This window comes from Eriocheir sinensis, chromosome 54 (genome assembly GCF_024679095.1).
Source record: "Eriocheir sinensis breed Jianghai 21 chromosome 54, ASM2467909v1, whole genome shotgun sequence".
In the NCBI taxonomy this organism is placed as follows: Eukaryota; Metazoa; Arthropoda; class Malacostraca; order Decapoda; family Varunidae; genus Eriocheir; species Eriocheir sinensis.
In genome coordinates, this window is record NC_066562.1 from 4,810,596 (window position 1) to 4,825,561 (window position 14,966).

The window sequence follows — 14,966 nt, forward strand, 5'->3', positions numbered from 1 at the left end:
AGAAATATGAGTTATGCCATCTTAAACCCCGGAGAGGATTCTACATTCGTGAGAGTTAGGGTGCGTGCGCCTGTGACGTCACGATGTTGCCAATGTACGATAATATACAGGCTAATGGGAGCCGTAACAATCATGGAGAAATAACAATTTTCCTTCAAGACTGCAGCTGACGCGGGGAGGGAGAGTTCCGGGCGTGTGTGCCTGCGGGGCGGAGGTGCAGGCGGGGCGTGGGCGATGCACCAAGGCCACACACACACGCACACACGCCCTGCCCCATGACAGACAAAGAGTGGATCACAAGTCGGCCAAAGTATCGTATTTCCTCATGACTTCGGCCCGAGTCCTCATTATCGATTATCGGATTACTTTACCTCACGAATAAAAATGTTAGAGGAATACATACACGATAGTTTTATTACATACCTATATTCTGATGGCTAGAAATGTCTTTTATCTCATTTACCTGGCTAATAAAGTTTCGAGTTTATTTAAGTTTAGAATATTAGGTGTGATTTTATTTCTTTTCTGTTTGTAAGGCCTCCACACGGGGACATCGATCATCGTGAATGTTTTATTTATGTGCCAGGGAAATGTTTTGCCAGGAACGTTGATAGCGAGCTTGCCTGCCAGCCATCCACGTTGCCTCGTCTCTATTTATGCAGGCCAGCACGAGGGGCTCAGGGCGTGCGTGTCTGGCCTCACATTACTACGCTATTTTCGTGACAAATCATTAATGCAAATTCTTCCTGTTTGCGTGCTAGCAGGCGGAGAAAAGAGTGAATCCATGGCTCACACTTCCTATTACTGGCAACTTAGATTCATGGCAGACTCCGCTTTTCCAACGGCGCTGCTAAACTAAATCCATTTCTTTGTATCTCCTCACTTCTACCCGGCATTTCAGAATGGTTTCATTATTTAAGAGTATATTCTAGATTTCAATTGTTTGTTTTATCCTAGTTTTGTGTGGTTTTATGTAGGGAATGAGGTCTTTGTTTCTGAGTAATGGCGGTATTTAGCATTTCTCCTCGTCCTGTTATTGGCGGCTGGGTTGTGACGTCAGAGGACATTGACGTGGGGTGTCCATTGTTCAGCGTTCATGCACTGAGTCCCTTGTAGGTCCTCCCGGTGGACGGGGCTGTGGCGCGGCGTGCTGTGTCGATGAAATTAGTGGCATTACCAGGAGAGCCCCATGGAGCCCGGTGGATAAAGGCGGAGAGTGTAGAAAGCTGCCAGTGCGTGTGTGTGTGGCGTGTGTTTTAGTGTGCTGGCGTGTGTATTAGTGTGCTGGCGTGGAGCAGCAGCAGGCTGGGGGAGATGGCTGCCGTGCCTGCCCTGCTGCCCCCCTCGCTATGATATGTGCTGCCACGGAGAGGGAGACGGCCTGTAGGAGCGTCGGTGTTGGCGGGGGCGGGGGTGGAGGAGGAGGAGGCGGCGGAGGGCTGCTGGCGTCAGGTCTGGGGCCGTACAGCACCATGCCCTTGTCCCGAACTCGGTCCCTCCTCGCTAACATCAACGGTGCAGGCTCCCCGGGCGACACCACCACCACCACCACCCCGCTCTCCAACGCCGCTGCCACCACCAACAGTACCACCACCAACACCTCCACGGACTACCTGGACGGCGGAGGTGGCGGTGGAGGGGGTGGTGTGAGCGTGAGCACCACCACCACCACCACACACCTGCCCCCCCTCAAGCAGGCCCTCACCATGAAGACCACTGGTGGGGCGCCGGCCATCAACCAGCTCTATGAGTTTGACGATAATAACTCCAACACGGAGCACAATGGCCAGACGAACTCCGTGTCTAGCCAAGTCAGCGGGGACCAGCAGACACAGCAGCCGGGCAGCCTCCCCGTGGTCAGGCCGCCCTCGGCTGACTCCACCAGCCTTAAAAACGGCTCCACCAGGCAACCAAAGACCTATGTGGCCACCCCGGAGCAGGTGATGAAGTACTATATGAATAAACTTACGCCCTACGAGCACAAGGAAATATTTAACTACCCGCAGATCTACTTCATCGGCGCTAACGCCAAAAAGCGCCCCGGGATCATAGGCTCCGGCAATCAGGCCATCTCCTCGAACTACGGTTACGATGACCACCAGGGCTCCTACGCCCATATACCCCACGACCACATCCAGTACCGCTACGAAGTGCTCAAAATAATCGGGAAGGGTAGTTTCGGACAGGTGGTAAAGGCTTATGACCACAAAAGCCACCTGCACGTAGCGTTAAAGATTGTTCGTAACGAGAAGAGGTTTCACAGACAAGCCCAGGAGGAGATCCGCATCCTGGAGCACCTTAGGAAACAGGATAAGGACAACACGATGAATATCATACACATGTTCGATCACTTCACCTTCCGTTCGCACACCTGTATCACCTTCGAGCTGCTCTCCATAAACCTGTACGAGCTCATAAAGAAAAATAAGTTCATGGGCTTCAGTTTGCAGCTGGTGAGAAAGTTTGCACACAGCCTACTCTTGTGTTTGGATGCGCTGTACAAAAACAAGATCATCCACTGTGACATGAAGCCGGAAAATGTTCTCCTCAAGCAGCAGGGAAGAAGTGGCATAAAGGTGAGTACAAATGAATAGTGATAAGGATAAAATTAAGAAAAATGTAGAATAAGGAAGAAACTTAGATTAGAAAGTACAATAAGGGAAGAAGTAATGATTAGCGAGTAAGGAACGAAAGTAGAGGAAATAGAATAGAAAGTAGAGGAAGAGAAAATAGTAATAATGAATAAAGAACAAGAAAGAGAAGCATAAGGAAGAAACGTAGATTAGGATAGAAAGTAGAGGAAGAGAGAATAATATTAAGGCAAAAAGAACAAGAAAGAAAGGTAGAATAAAGTAGAGGAAGATAGATTAGTAATAAGGAATAAAGAACAAGAAAGAAAAGTAGAATAAGGAAGAAACGTAGATTAGAAAGAACAAGAAAGAAAAGTAGAATAAGGAAGAAACGTAGATTAGAAAGTAGAATAGGGAAGAAGTAATGATTAGCGAGTAAGAAAGTAGACTAAGGAACGAAAGTAGAAGAAATTGAATAGAAAGTAGAGAAACAGAGAATAGCAATAAGGCAAAAAGAACAAGAAAGAAAAGTAGAATAAGGAAGAAACGTAGATTAGAAAGTAGAATAGGGGAGAAGTAATGATCAGCAAGTAAGAAAGGAGACTAAAGAAAGTAGAAAAAATAAAAAAGAAAGTCGTGGAAGAGAGTATAGTAATAAGGAAGAAACGTAGATTAAAAAGTAGAAAAAGGGAAGAAGTAATGATTAGCGAGTAAGACTAAGGAATGAAAGTAGAAAAAATATAATAGAAAGTCGAATAAGAAAGTAGAGGAAGAGAGAAGGAGTCTGAAAGGTAGTAATAAGCAAAGAAGGAAATAGACCTGACAAAGGGCAATTGAATAGACTAAGAAAGGAAATGTATGAATACATTGATTGAGTGGTTGGTGTCTCGTTTACTGATGTTGTTTGGGTAGTTTGTACTGTTTACTTGTTTCTTTTATTGTCCCGTGTGTGTGTTTTTTCGTTTTTTTTATTATTTTTTTTTTTTAACGGTCAAATTCTCTCGCTCGCTCTTAAAACACGTCACACACCAGGAATTCACATCTTCCCGTTTGGATTACTCACAATTCTCTCTCTCTCTCTCTCTCTCTCTCTCTCTCTCTCTCTCTCTCTCTCTCTGCGGCAGCCTATCACACATCTCAGTTATATTGCTAAACGGATAGTCAGTCTCTCTCTCTCTCTCTCTCTCTCTCTCTCTCTCTCTCTCTCTCTATCACACATCTCAGTAATATTGTTAAACTGTTTGTCTCTCTCTCTCTCTCTCTCTCTCTCTCTCTCTCTCTCTCTCTCTCTCTCTCTCTCACACACACACACACACACACACACACACACACACACACACACACACACGGTCACCTGACCTGAATGTGCAAATGCTTATGACCGTTCAAAGGAAGAAGGAAGAGAGAGAGAGAGAGAGAGAGAGAGAGAGAGAGAGAGAGAGAGGAATAACCTAGCAACATCCAAGAAGGAAAATATGTACCGTAGTAAGAGAACCAATAGAGAGAGAGAGAGAGAGAGAGAGAGAGAGAGATAACCTAACAACACCCGAAGAGCAAGATATGTAGAGAGAGAGAGAGAGAGAGAGAGAGAGAGAGAGAGAATCTGCAACCTAGATATATATAAGAATGACAGCACTTCTCGGTCTGAATAGCTGATATAAATAGTGTAAAGCATCTGGGATTAACCGAGATCGTGATGATGAAAAAAACATTAAACAGCAAGATTTGAAATACTAACATTAATTTTTTTTTATTGGAGTCTAGATAAGGTTCGAAGTAGTAGTAGTAGTAGTAGTAGTATATCAATAGTAGTAGGAGTCTCATAATTGAAGAAGTGATAGTGGTTGCAGTGTTAATAGTGGTGTACTTATTGTAGTAGTGATAGTTGTAGTAGTAGTAGTAGTATATATGTGTAAATTTGGTAGCATAATAAAAACAATCACTAGGAACATTGTTAGGTATCTTGTTTTGGTTAGGAAATGAAGTCAAATGAGCATCAATCGTTTTATATCGTGGTACTTAGGCCTAAGTGATTTACATTATTGGTGATCGACTCGTGAGAGGCTTTAAGAGATTGTATATAATTGTTACCTGTCAAAATTTACGATTATGAAGTGTTTTTAGTCATTTTTCTATATCTTTTCATCTGAGGTGGTAGTTTTGTTGTCGTAGGGTATATATTCATTTGGTCAGTTATAGAGGAGTGTGAAGAGAGATTTGTCAGTAACTTACCAAAATTTACAATATGAAGGGAGTTGTCTAAAATTTCTATATTTATTTGTCGTTTCTGGTGATAAGTATTTTTTCTGTTCATCCAAATTGAAGTAAAACAAAGAGTGTGGAGAGATATTTGACAGTAACCTCAGAATTTACTATATGTTGGGAGATGCTGTCTGATTCCTTTATTAATTTGTCATTTTTTATGGTTACTATTTTTCTGTATATCCAAATTGAAGTAAAACAAGGAGTGTGGAGAGATGTTTGTCAGTAACTTATCAGAATTTACAATATGAAGGGAGTTGTTGTCTAGTACCTATGTTTATATTTACTTGTTATTTTGGGTGGTTAGCCTAACTATTTTTCTATCAATCAATTTTAAGTAGTGTTAAGAGACTAATAGGTAGGTAACTTGCTATCAAACCTTACGGATGTGTTTTTTTTTATATACATTTCAGTTTTCTTAATGTGATATCTTTTGTGTTAATTTCTTTCTGTATATCCAGTTGTAGTTATAAAGAAGTGTTAAGAGAAATACTTATTGGCAACAACAAAATTTTAGAACATGAAGTACTATTACATTTCAATTTTCTTTACTATTTGTCCAATGTGGTGATTAATTTTTTTGTTATATACATAGGTATATCTTCAGTTGTACCAAGGGAAATACTTATTGGCAACAACAAAATTTTAGAACATGAAGTACGATTACATTTCAATTTTCTTTATTATTGTCCAAAGTGATGATTATTTCCTTATTACGTATATATCTTCAGTTGTAGTCATATAGGAGTGAGTTATGCTCGTCGTGTCCCCGAGAGATGAAGCTTATTGCCTCATATAAATCCTTCCTAAACTTCTGTGTGGAGTCGTGACGCACCTTTCTATAAATTCCACCAAGTTCTTAACGGTGTCTGTCTGTCTGTCTGTCTCGTCCTCATGATTTGTGTGTGTGTGTGTGTGTGTGTGTGTAGGGAGGACGTTAAAATGAAGAACAAAGGAAGGGATGGAAAAAAAAGGAGAGGAAGGGAAGGGAAGTGTATGTGTGTGTGTGTGTGTGTGTGTGTGTGTGTGTAGGGAGGACGTTAAAATGAAGAACAAAGGAAGGGATGGAAAAAAAGGAGAGGAAGGGAAGGGAAGAAAAGGAGAGGAAGGGAAGTGAGTGTGTGTGTGTGTGTGTGTGTGTGTGTGTGTGTGTGTGTGTGTGTGTGTGAGGGTCTGCCATACTTATTATCCTTATCTCCTCTCTAAGTTCTGTTATCAGCACACACTCGCGTCTCTTATCTCTCTGCTTCGCGCCGCTAGAGAGTGTTTCGATTTTTTGTTTTGTTCTGGTAATACTATTTTTGCTTACCTGCTCAGAGAAGGTTCAAGGATGTTTATGTAGGAAAAAGTCCACTAGTGTTGTATTTGTTCTTGCTTCCTATCTCCTTTTTCTCTTTCTTCCTTTTCCTCCTCCTCCTCTCTCTATTGGGGAGGGCTTCGTGGTGCAGTGGTTAGCACACTCGGCTCACAACCTAAAGCCTGGGTTCGATTCCCGGGCGGAGTGGAAAAATTTGGCCGGCTTTTCCGATACCCTACACCCCTGTCCACCCAGCAGTGAATGGGTACCAGGTATTAATCGGGGGTTGTGTCCCGTCTCCTGGGGTCTGTTCCCTTCTCCTTTGTGTACCTATAATTCCTTCCCCTTCTTTCTGTATCTCCGGCATATGACCACAGATGTAGCGCCGACTAAACGAAACTTTCCAAACTCTTCCTCTTCCTCTCTTTCTGTTTGTTTTTATGTTTTCTTCCTTATTTTGCTTATTATCCTATTTTTCTTCCCATCTTGTTCTTTATTATTCTTTATTCCTTATTTTGCTTATTATCCTATTTTTCTTCCCATCTTGTTCTTTATCATTCTTTATTCCTTCTTTTTCTTCTCTTCCTCTTCCTCATTCCGTCTTATTCTTTCTTCTTTTTCTTCCCTTCCTCTTCCTCCTCCTCTTTCTCTTGTTTTGTGGTTTTGTTTTTTATCATTTTTTCTTCCTCCTTTACTTCCTCCTTCTCATCATCATCATCTGCATCTTTTTCTTCTTTACTCACTGTCTTCCTTTTTCCTCTTAAAATTCTCTTCACCTTCATCGTCATCATCATTATAATAATTTCACAGTATTTAGTTTGTGTGTGTGTGTGTGTGTGTGTGTGTGTGTGTGCATTAAGGTGTAATAAAGAACCGTTCATGTGTAGGCAGGTGTATCATAACAGTCATGTATGTGATAGTCTCTCTCTCTCTCTCTCTCTCTCTCTCTCTCTCTCTCTCTCTCTCTCTCTCTCTCTCTCTCTCTCTCTCTCTCTCTCTCTCTCTCTCTCTCAAGGGTGTTAATATTGCCATGTTCAAAATTGTAAATAAAAACAATATGTAAAGTTATTCCATATATTTATTTTTTCATTCATACATACATACACATACATACATACATACATACATACATAACACCTACGTTCTAATATTTTTATGCATCGTAAGTCCGTATGTTCAGTTTTTCATACATATATACATACATACAGACATACATACATACAGACAGACATATATTGAAGTGTCTATGCAGTGTTGTGTTAATTAAGCTTTCTATCATATTAATTGAAACTCCATAATTATATAAAAGGACACCCCATTATTTAATTTAACCTTATATATCAGTAATAATAATAATAATAATAATAATGATAATGATAATAATAATAATAATGTTTCATATGTTCCTAATGCACTTGTTTCTTATTTTCTTAATTTCTCTATTTCTTTATTGTCTATTTTGTTATTTCTTCCTTCAATTTTGTTATTTATTTTTTCTTAGTATTTTTCTATCATCTTTTTTATCTTCTCTTCATCTTCTTCTCCTTCCTTTCTTTTTCTTTTCCCATCCTCATCTTCTCTTCATCTTCTCCTTCCTTCATTTTTCTTTTCCCATTCTCATAATTTTAATTTTCTCTTCATTTTTTCCTATTTTTCCTGTTCCTTCTATTTATTCTTTATTTTTTCCTGTTCCTTCTATTTCATCCCTTATTTTCCTAAGTCCTTTATTTCTTTAGCAGTATATATTCTTTCAACACGTTCTTCATCTTATTTCTTCTTTTTCATCTTTCTTCTTATTACACAAGTCCGTTCGTGTTTGTTTCTAAGCCTAATGGATTATGGAGGCACTTATCTCTTATGTAACACACACACACACACACACACACTCACTCACACACACACACACGCACACCCACACGGACGTCCTCGTTTCTGATTGGTTGGATGAGTGAGTGAGTGAGTGACTGACTGGCTATCTGGCTCGCTGACTGACTGACTGGCTATCTGGCTCGCTGACTAACTGACTGGAAAATTGTGCGTGGCTGACTGACTAACTGACTGCCTGATTAAATGGTTGACTGATTGACTAGACATTTGACTGACTGATTTACTGACTGGGTGACTGACTGACTGATTGATTAACTGATTGAAGAACTGAGTGAGTGGTTGCCTGGTTGACTAAGTAACTTTTTAACTGATTGACAAACTGACTGAGTGAAGGAGTGGCTGACATAATAACAACCATGTATTTTAAAGGGGCTAACTCTCTCTCTCTCTCTCTCTCTCTCTCTCTCTCTCTCTCTCTCTCTCTCTCTCTCTCTCGACGCGTTTTGCAATTTCTATCCATCTTTTTCTTTATCTTCTTTTCCTCCTTTATCATTATTATGTTCTCTTTTCCTGTCTCTCTCTCCACTTTATTCAATTTCTATCTATCTTTTTCTCTATCTTCTCTCTCTCCTTTATCATATGTTCTCTTCCTGTCTTTCTTCACCATTTGTCTTTTCTCATAGTTTTCCTTTTTCACCATATCCTCTCTCGTCTATACTCATTATTATTATTATTATTTTTTTATCTTTACTTGTTTCCTCTTTTATCTGTTAGTTTTCCTGTCTTGCTATCCACCATTTTATTTATCTCCTCTATTCTCCTCCTCCATCTTTACTCAACCTATGCTTCCTTTGTTTTATGGCTTTGTTTCCTGATCTCTTTTTCGTCTTTCTGTCTCTTCTAATCGTCTTGTATCCTCTCCTCTTTATCTGTCCCATTTACGTGTCGATCGGGTTTTCTTGCTTTCTTCTTTGGTTCTGCTTCTATCTTTTCATCCTTCTCTTTATTTATGGGTGTATTTCTATCTGTTGTTATTGTTAGTTCTCTGTTATTTTTCGTCTGCATAATATACTTTTTTTATGTGTATGTAAGCTAGGTACTATGATTTTGCCAGTCTCTCTCTCTCTCTCTCTCTCTCTCTCTCTCTCTCTCTCTCTCTCTCTCTCTCTCTCTCTCTCTCTCTCTCTCTCTCTCTCTCTCTCTATCTATCTATCTATATACTAATTATCTACACAGTTTCTCTTTTTTTTTATATATATGTATTTTAACTTTATTTTCTCCATTTATACGCTTCCATATGTATAACTATTTTTTTCTTGTATATATATATTGTGTGTGTGTGTGTGTGTGTGTGATGTCTATACTGTTCTCTCTGTATTTGCGTTCTGTATTTCTTTGTTTGTTTCTTGTCTATTTAAGTTTTCATTATCTTATTCATGTGTTTTATTTGCCTTGGTTTTATTATTATTGTTGCTGTTGATATACTTTCTGTTTTTCTCCTCTTCCTCCTGCTCCCCTTTTTCTTTTCCCTCTCATTATTCTTTTTTTTTTATTTGCTTTCCCTTTTTTTCGGTTTCTTTTATTTCATTCTTCGTTTTTTCTCTAGTGTTTTTTCTTTCATCCTATTTTTCATCTTTTCCTTTTCTTCTTTTCATCTTTTCTTTCATCTTTCATCAATTTTTTTATCATATTTTCACCTTCCTTTCCTTTTTCTTTTCCCTTTCTATACTTCTACTACTACTACTACTACTACTACTGCCAATACTACTACCACTACTACTACTACCACTACTATTACTACTACTACTACTACTACCACCACCACCACCACTACTACTACTACTACTACTACTACTACTACTACTACTACTACTACTAATAATAATAATAATAATAATAAAGACATCGGCACAAAAAGAATACTAGGTCAAGTGTACTAGGTTAGGTTAGGGGAGCAGGTTAGGTTCAGTCTGCCGGCAAAATATCGTACTCAGTCTCATCCCAAAACGTACCCAATCTATCCTCCTCCTCATCTCTCTCTCTCTCTCTCTCTCTCTCTCTCTCTCTCTCTCTCTCTCTCTCTCTCTCTCTTCTCTAGTGGTTCCTTTTTGGTTCTTCCTTTCTTTCTCTTGTTCTTTGTCCTCTCTCCCTCTGTTATCTGCTCTTCTCTTCCTCCTCTTTGTTCTTTTTATTCCTTCTTCCTTTTCTTTGTTCTTTTTATTCCTTCTTCCTTTCTTTCTCTCTATCTCTTGTTTTTCTTTTGTTCTTCTTCTTCCTTCTTCCTTTCTTTCTATCTCGTTCTTCCTTTGTTTTCCTTTCCTCTTTGTCCTTTCTTTGTTATGTTGCTTTGTCTCAACCTCTTCTTCCTCTTCCTCCTCCTTTTCTTCTTCTTTCTTCTTCTTTTGTTTTATCTTCTTCTTCTACCCTTTGTCCCTTTTTTATTGCCATCCCTTTGTTATCTTAGTCCTCCTCGTCCTCCTCCTCCTCCTCTTCTTCTTCTTCTTCCTCTTTTTCTCTCCTGTTCTTCCCTTTTCCTTGTCCTTTTCCTCTTTTTTTTCCTCATCTCGTCCTCATTACCTCCCTTTGTTCTCGTCTTTGTCCTCCTCCTCTTCCTCTTCTTCCTCCTCCCGTGTCCTTATTTTATTTTATTTTCTTGTCCTCTTTGTCCTCTCTTTGTTTCTTCTCTCAGTCCTCCTCAGCTCTTCTTATCCTCCTCCTCCTCCTCCTCCTCTTCATCTTTTCTCTCCCTTTTCACTTCTTTTTATTTTCATTTATATTTCTTTGTATTCTTTTTGTTATCTTCCTCCTCCCCCTCTTCCTCCTCCTCCTTTTCTTCATCTTTTCTTTCCTTTTTTCACTTCTTTTTATTTTCATTTCATTTATATTTCTTTGTAGTCTTTCCGGTATCTTCCTCCTCCTCCTCCTCTTCCTCCTCCTCCTCCTCAGAGCTTTTACCGCCCTCGTTATCTCGTTTATGGTTCAATATTATCATTATTATTATTTTTATTTTATTATTATCCTCAGTTATCTCTACGTAATTATTTTTATTATTTTACTTGTTTGTTCTTTCATTCTTCTTTTATTTCTTTCTGTTCATTTTCTCTTTCTTTTTTTCTCTCTGTTCTCAACCATTTATTTTTTATTTGACTCAATAGAAGGAGAGACCGACTATTGATTTTTCTTTGATTCTCTCTCTCTCTCTCTCTCTCTCTCTCTCTCTCTCTCTCTCTCTCTCTCTCTCTCTCTCTCTCAGTCACCTTCATTGTCATCTATAGTATTTTCAGCTTGAGAGAGAGAGAGAAGAATGTCGTTATGGATGTACCGTCCACATACCACAAAGAGGAAGAGGAGGAGGAGGAGGGGAAGGAAGAGGAGGAGGAAGATGATTATGATGATGAGGGGACGATGAGGAAACTAAGGAGGAGAAGGAAGAGAAGGTGGAGGAAAACAAAGAGAATGATGATTTAATGAGGAGGAGGAGGAGGAAGGAAGAGATCGAATAGAGAGGAGGTGGAGGAGGAGGAAGAAATGAGGGAAAAGGAGGAGGAGGAGGAGGAACAAGAAGAACACAAATGAGGGAAGAGGAGGAACAGATATGAAGGAAGAGGAGATGGTGGGAAAAAAATGAGGGAAGAGGAGATGGAGGAATAAAAATGAGAGAAGAGAAGAGGAAAACATAACATGAAAGAGGAGGAGAAGGAGAAGGAAGAAGAGGAATAAAAATAAAAAGGAGAAAAAAGAAGCGTGAAAGCTCGAAAGAGGAGGAGGAGGAAAAGATATGTTGAGAAAGAAGAGGAGGAAAGAGATTTGGGTAGGGAGGAGGAGGAGGAGGAAGAATAAAAAGAAAAAAGGAGAAAAAAAGAAGCGTGAAAGATCGAAAGAGGAGGAGGAGGAAAATATTATGTAGAGGAAGAGGAGGAGGAAAGAGATTCGAGTAGGGAAGAGGAGGAAGAGGAAACCGATTGAATAAAGAGGAGGAGGAGGAGCTGGAGGAGGAGGCTGTGCAGATGCTAAACCACAACCTTACCAGTCTTCCGGGTACACACACACACACACATATACACACACGCACACACACACACACACACGCACACACACACACACACATACGCACACACACACACAAAGCACCACTACCCTACATGTACACACAACAAGCTACTGCTAATCACACACACACACACACACACACACATACATACAAAAGCAGTCAGTCACACAGTGTTGCCATGTAAGATCAGACAAGGAAGTGTACAAATGTCTTACTAAGGGTGTGTGACCTGATGTGGCAACACTGATTACGCTTGGCAGTGTGACCAACTGAGAGAGAGAGAGAGAGAGAGAGAGAGAGAGAGAGAGAGAGAGAGAGAGAGATTGCTGATATGGTTACAAAGAAACGGATAGACAAAGCAATCTGAGTAATACGAGAGAGAGAGAGAGAGAGAGAGAGAGAGAGAGAGAGAGAGAGAGAGAGAGAGAGAATTGATGTTTACAAAAGTCAGACACAACACAGGGCTTAATTAGCAGAGAGAGAGAGAGAGAGAGAGAGAGAGAGAGAGAGAGAGGAAATTGCTCCCCTTAAACTTAAATAAGGATAACAACGACGCCTTTTTCCCTCTTATTTTCCTCTCCTTCATTTTCCTCAAACAAACAAAAAAAAAAAAAAGAGGGAAGAAGAGGAGGAGGAGGAGGAGGAGGACTTGAATCAGTTAGTTCAGTTCCATCGTGACTCATTCCTAGAGAGAGAGAGAGAGAGAGAGAGAGAGAGAATGGGCGTGTCTTTTGTCAAACCATTTTTGGCGCTAACTCTTGTCCCTTAATATTGTGTGTGTGTGTGTGTGTGTGTGTGTGTGCTTTGAATATTGATTACACGTATCCAAGCGAAGGTTATTTATTGCCTCGTTTTACCTGTGTGTGTGTGTGTGTGTGTGTGTGTGTGTGTGTGTGTGTGTGTGTGTGTGTGTGTGTGTGTGTGTGTGTATTGCAAGGAGACAGGAAAAGATTAAGAAAAAAATGTTGGAAGTGTCCGTGTGTGTGTGTGTGTGTGTGTGTGTGTGTGTGTGTGTGTGTGTGTGTGTGTGTGTATATTGCAAGGAGACAGGAAAAGATTAAGAATAAGATGTAGGAATTGTCCGTGTATGTGTGTGTGTGTGTGTGTGTGTGTGTATGTGTGTGTACGTCTGGCCTATATTAGCAGGTAACGGAGGATTTGTGTGCACGGCAGATGGCTACTGGGCTTACCTCTCTCTCTCTCTCTCTCTCTCTCTCTCTCTCTCTCTCTCTCTCTGCCTTTCCCAGTGTTATTTTGATTTTCTTCTCGTGTTTCTTTATCTGATTTTTCATTTTCTTCATATTTCTTTGTTTTATTCTTCTTTTAAGTCCTTTTCTCTTTCATTTATTGTTTGGTTTATTTTCGTTTTCTTCTAATATACTGCTTTTAATATTCGTTTTCTTCCTTCTTTCTTTTCCTTTCTTCTTGGTTTTCGTCATTTCCTTCCTTTCTTAGTTTCTCCTTTCTTTCCTTCCTTCTTTTCTTTTCTCTCCTTCCTTCTTCGTTTTGTCCTTCACTCACTTCTTATTCTATTTTTCTTTCCACTTTTGTTACACTTTGCTTCCTCTCTCTCTCTCTCTCTCTCTCTCTCTCTCTCTCTCTCTCTCTCTCTCTCTCTCTCTCTCTTTCGAATGATCTTATCTAACCGCCGTACCGTACGATATGAGAGAGAGAGAGAGAGAGAGAGAGAGAGGTGTTTATGTGTGGAGGTTATATTATATGTATGTGCGTGAGTGGCCTGTGCTGTGTGTGTGTGTGAGCCCTTTGTGTGCGTGTGTGTACGTTTCTTTGTGTGTGTGTGTATGTATGCATTTAAGTGTATGTATGTATGTAAGTCTGTGTGTGTGTGTGTGTGTGTGTGTGTGTGTGTGTGTGTGTGTGTGTGTGTGTGTGTGTGTGTGTGTGCCCCCGCCAGCTAGCCAACCACACCTGCCTAGATGGTCAGGTACACACACACACACACACATACACGCACACTCCCCCTCCATATGGCAGACAGTGTTGCCAGCTCGCCCTCTTCGCGTTCTCCTTTACGTAACGTCCTGCATCGTTGTATTGTTGCTATTAACCTCCACTGCCTCAAGATTTGGTCATAACGGGACTAGAATGAAGAGCTTGGTGTTGGAAAGGTGACGAGATTATTAGTGTGTTTTTTGTTGTTATGAAGAGATAAATAAGAAAGATGACCGCTTGATGTGGATGTGTTATTTTTCTTCTCGTATTGGTATTAATTCGAGTTTAATTTCAAGGTTGCAGAAAAAGATAATTGAGAATCTGCAGTCGCAATGAAGAAAGAATAGGAATTGAGAGATTGACGTACTGTGATATATTTTTCTTCTTATTCTTTTTACTCTATTAATTCTTACTAATTTTAACTACGTATTGAATTTAAAGGCTATTTATTTAGGCAGTTTGAAAGATTACGTGATAATTATTGGTTTACTTTTATATGAAGAGCGAAAATAAGATGACTGACTGACGGACGTTATTGTGTGTAACTACGTATTGAATTTAAAGGCTACGTATATATTAAGGCAGATTGAAAAATTACGTGATTATTATTGGTTTACTTTTATATGAAGAGTGAAAATAAGATGACTGACTGACGTAGGTATGTAGTTTTTTTTTTGTGTACATATAATTTTTGTCTTACTGAATTTAAAGAAGCCAAAGTTAATATTTCGCAATTTGAAAGATTACGTGATTGTGAGTTTCCTTTATATATGAAGATGGATAAGAAAGATGATTAATTCGTGTTATTTTCCTTTTTGCTAAACTGTTACACGTGTTTAATTTATCGAAGTTCAGCTAAACAGTTTCGCAAGTTAACCTGAAAAGATTATATAGTGCTCTTTATATGTAGCAAATTAAGAAAGACGACTCCATTATATTATTTTCTATTTTGTTTGTAGAATATAAAGAAGATATATAAACTAAACATTGAAGTTTCTCTGACCAT

General features: G+C 39.6%; 1 protein-coding gene across 1 annotated transcript in view; it reads left to right on the forward strand.

The window, feature by feature from the left end:
• The first annotated feature begins 478 nt into the window (after positions 1-478).
• The window catches only part of LOC126983581 (dual specificity tyrosine-phosphorylation-regulated kinase 2-like), a 69,224-nt gene continuing 54,736 nt past the window's right edge, over positions 479-14,966 (forward strand). Inside the window, exon 1 of the mRNA XM_050836380.1 lies at positions 479-2,576. Within this exon, the coding sequence (XP_050692337.1) occupies positions 1,350-2,576 (1,227 nt within the window). The 5' untranslated portion in view covers positions 479-1,349. The remainder of the gene's footprint in view (positions 2,577-14,966) is intronic.